General features: G+C 30.3%; 1 protein-coding gene across 1 annotated transcript; it reads left to right on the top strand.

Annotated features, from left to right (window-relative positions):
- The first annotated feature begins 1,969 nt into the window (after positions 1-1,969).
- LOC141696393 (cullin-1-like) lies at positions 1,970-4,341 on the top strand. Its single transcript, XM_074500539.1, has 6 exons — positions 1,970-2,103; positions 2,197-2,250; positions 2,335-2,394; positions 3,779-3,806; positions 4,134-4,184; positions 4,255-4,341. The coding sequence occupies exons 1-6, from the start codon at positions 1,970-1,972 to the stop codon at positions 4,339-4,341; spliced, it is 414 nt and encodes a 137-aa protein (XP_074356640.1).
- Positions 4,342-4,630: the final 289 nt, after the last annotated feature.

Raw genomic sequence — 4,630 nt, 5'->3', positions numbered from 1 at the left:
TACAGTTGATTAAAATTTTCTTTTAAGAATTTATTTGAAATAGTCATGTCACGCTTAATATTATCAAATAAACGAAAAAAACTTGAAAAATGATATATCTCATCTATTTAAATATAAATTCTCTTAAAGGCACAAAAATACCTCTTAAAGGCACCATTCATATAAAAAATTTATATCTCTTGAATGCACAAAATTATTTCTTGAAGGCACCATTCATATATTTCTCGTAAGCACCAATATATATATATATATATATATATATATGTGTGTTGAAAGTACAAAATTACCTCTTGAAGACACAAATTACCTCTTCAAGGTACAAAACTACCGTTTTAAGGCACCATCCATATACATCTCTCGAAGGCACAAAATTATTTCTTAAAACGTATCAAACTATCTAACTTAATTCTTTATTTACAATTTAATTATGAAGCATCCATTTACTTCACAAAAATTTATCAATGGCATCATCTCAAATTTTCGATCTTATTAAAAACACTATTTTAATATGGCGGCGGAGTCCGTTAACTTCAAAAAAATAATAGTGTGGTCAGTAAATGTTGTTATTGGATGTTACATCAAAATTTTCCGTCCATTTATTAATTTTACATTGTGTTCCCGACATATTTGTACGGAAAAAATAGTTGCATTTTAATTTCTCTTGTTTGTTTCGAAAATTTTAAGAAAGAAAGAAAAAATTTAAAATTTTGAAAAAAAAATATCCTTGTATATTTATTCTCAAAATTTACTTTTCATTTTTGAAAAGAATTAAAAAAAATTACTTGTTCTCCATTTTTTATATTTCTTCATTAATTCTAGAATATGGTGTGAAAAATAATTATTTTTTCGGTCTTTGTTAAAATGTTGTTTTAAATAAGACCGAAAATTTCAGAGTGATGCAACTAATACATTCGTGTAAATAACGGGCCTCTATTAAATTTTTGTTTTATTAAAAATTAGTGACCCATTTCTAATTATGAGTAGTTAAATCATTTTAAATACTGCCTCCTTTTTCTATCATTATCTACGAAAACAATCCATTATCGAAGCTTATGATCATAATTTTTGGTTCAAATCAAATTATAGTAATAATTTGCCCCTGCACAGTAAATACATTAAATAGGTATCTGCATTCGGGTACCTATCTAAAACGTAACATATATTACGTTTTGAGAAATTCTGCAGAGGGTGTATTCAATTCAGATTATAGAAGATTTATAACAATTCATTGATTTTGAATGATTGTTACTGATTTTAACTGATTTTAATTGTATGCGGATTTTAGCGGAATTCTTGAATAAACTTTTGAATAATTGTTGCTGATTTTAACTGATTTTATTTGTACGCGGATTTTAACGGAATTGTTGGATAAATCGTGTATAGTCTTTGATGATCTAAGTAGTGATTTCTATAAATCCATCTAAATCTCTTGGATTTTGCTAAGATTTCTGAAAAATTAAAATACGCTAGCAAATCCATCAAAATCTATTATTTTATAAAATAAAAAAAAATCATGCACTTTTGAATACCACCACATTTTAATGGATTTTTTAAATCCAAATTAAATACCATCACATTTTAATGAATTTTTTAAAATCTAAATTGAATCCTACTTTTTTCAATCTCTTGGAATTTTTAGAATCCAAATTAATTGCATATAATTTTTAAAATACACCCTCTTCCTATATATCTCACCTTACGTTAACCCCTGTAAATATTCTCTCTCTCTCTCTTATAAATCATACACACATGTGTTGTCTCGATTACTTTGTTTTAGGTTATGTGTGATTACTTACACGACTGTTTAGAAATTTTAATTAAATTTGTTGCAAGTGTTTCTTTACTTTGTGATGTATTGGTTGCCATAGTTAGAGTTTATGAAATTGGGATGTGATGATTGAATTGTGTTTGATAAGTTTAGTAATATATAAACGAGTTTATTGAAATGATGTTTAGCTAGGTAGTCGAGATGAATGAGAAGAAGACTATCGATTTCGACAGTGGATGGGAAATTATTCAGAAAGGGATCACCAAGTTTAAGAAGATTCTCGAAGATCAAACCCAGCCTCAGTTTAACTCTGAGGACTATATGGAGCTTTACAGGTCTGTTTTCTCGATACCTACTTGGTTATTTTAAGTGTTTGTTAATTTGTCAATGGAAATGAACTGATGTGTTATTGTTTTCGGAGTGAACAGTACTGTCTATGGAATGTGTACGCAGAACCCTCCACATGATTATTGTAGACAGCTGTATGACAAGTAGCGTCAGGTGTTTGAGGAGCACATAACTTCAACTGTAAGACTAATTACTTTGATAATGCTCATTTGTTGTAGGTATAGTGCGTGTATTTTTAACTATAGAGTTGGAGTTTATGTGTTCTGTGGGAAGCTTAAGTTTGTTTATAGAAGTGCATGTTTGTAACTAGACCGGTAAAATGGGTGTGTATCCGAAAAACCGAACCGAAATTTATGAAACCGAGATCCGATCCAAGATTTGAATTATACAATCCGATAATTATTCAAAAATCGATCCGAAAAATATCCGAACCGAAAATTTAACTGAAAATGATCAGAAATATACAGATTAAAATCAAATAATATATTACCCGAACCGAATAATACCTGAAATAAGCAAAATTTATACTTTAAACAATTTTATGTTTATGATAACATACTTGTTTAATCATATTCTTTTGTAAAAGTACATGATATTACATTAAAAATACTAAATTAAATAAAAAGATATTTTTTAAATATCAAAAATTGAAGAAACAAATAAGTTATGATCCAAAAATATCCAAACCGACTTTAATCTAAACAGAATTTTGTCCGATCTTAATCCAAATTTTATCCAATTTTAATCCGAATTAGACCCGAACCGAATTACATCCGATTCGATCCGAATGGTCTTCAAATATATCATAATCCGAAAGTAGATCCGATCCGAAACCGAACCGGTTATCCAAATTTCCAGGTCTATTTGTAACCATAATGCAATGTATTTGTTGTCGGTCCGTCGTTAAACAATTATTGTTTTGGAGATTAAGTTATTTCTCTTTTGAAATCAGTAGTTTAATACCGAATCAATAGGCTCATGCTGTAAAGGTTTCCTTAACCTGTTTTTGTTTTTTGTTGCGTGATCCTTAATGCTATTAATTGAAACACGAACTTTTATAAGATTCTTGACTTATTGAGGATTTTGCAGTTTAATACCGAATCAATAGACTCAGGTTGCTAAGGTTTCCTTAACCTATTTTTGTTGAATGATCCTTAATGCAATTAATTGAATACAAACTTCTATAAGATTCTTGACTTATTGAGGAATCCAAAATTGGATAAAATGTGGTAACAAAACTTCAAAGAGTTGTAATACATTAATGTTAAATATTACCTACTTTTTGCTTATAAAATGCGAGTAGCTGCATCGGTATTCAATCTTGGATGCATTTTTAGGAATCCTAAATATTTTAATAGTAATAACCCGGCACTTGGATCCGCACTAGTGTTGCACACCCATACATCAGTCCGGGTAACATAGGAATTACCTCTTTATGGAGGTAAATATAACTTGAGGAGGTTGCCTTTGAATTTTTAATTCTTCCATGCGTCGACGCTGCAATTCCAATTGTATTATATGACTGCCTTTTCAGTTTAAAGGATCACGCCTTTGTGTTTCATGATCATTTTTTTACAACTGTAATGGCCAGTGCCTAACCAGGGGGTTACTTATTGGTGTTTATTTATATACGTAATTTTAACGTATTGGATTCTGATTCAGGTACTGCCTTCTTTGCGAGAGAAGCATGGTGAGTTTATTTTGAGAGAGCTTGTGAATAGTTGGAAAGTCTATAAAGTCATGATCAGGTGGATTTCTCGATCCTTTCCCTATCTTGATAAGCACTTCATTGCACGGAGTTCCCTTCCTACCCTTAATAATGTTGCACTCAATTGCTTCCGGGATCTGGTAACTTTCAGTTTTGCTCTTCTATTTTCAGTCGTTTATTCTAATACATTTCTGCCGTTCATTTCTTTGGAAGTGTGTTATACTCTGTTGTTACAGTTCTGATGCATTAAGAAGCAAAGGTTGTAGAAAGATAGATTTAATATTGTTGAAAGTTTTACTTTAGTTTCAGGTGAATCAGGAGGTGAAAGTTAAAGTGATGGCTGCTATGGTATCGTCTCTGGTATGTTCTTTTCTTTTACATATTTTCTTGGTTTTCATTCCGGGCACATGATAATGAATTCTTTAAACAGATCAACGGAGAGCGCGAGGGGGGACAGATTCAGCAAGCTTTGTTGAAGAAAGTTTTCGATATGTTTGTTAAAATCGGAATGCGTTAATGGATCGATACTCACTGATATTTATGTGGTCATTAGTGTTCATCACTCTGCATTTCTAGTTTATGAGTACCTGTATTTGCTGCATTTTTAATATTTTAATAATTTTAAATAAGAGGACTGCCGGGTACAAAATAATTGATGTGGGATGTTTAATTGGGGTTATTGTATTAATACAGAGGGCTGATTATACATGTCATTTTATGCAAAATTTTGTATTCAATTTTGTACAACAAACAATTTTCTTTAAATAATACTGACTCCTTTTTGTTTCATTTTCTCTGAAAATAAA

The sequence above is a fragment of the Apium graveolens genome, chromosome 11, assembly GCF_009905375.1.
Source record: "Apium graveolens cultivar Ventura chromosome 11, ASM990537v1, whole genome shotgun sequence".
NCBI lineage: Eukaryota > Viridiplantae > Streptophyta > Magnoliopsida > Apiales > Apiaceae > Apium > Apium graveolens.
Note: the sequence above shows the minus strand (reverse complement) of the source record. Positions and strands in the feature narration are given on the sequence as shown.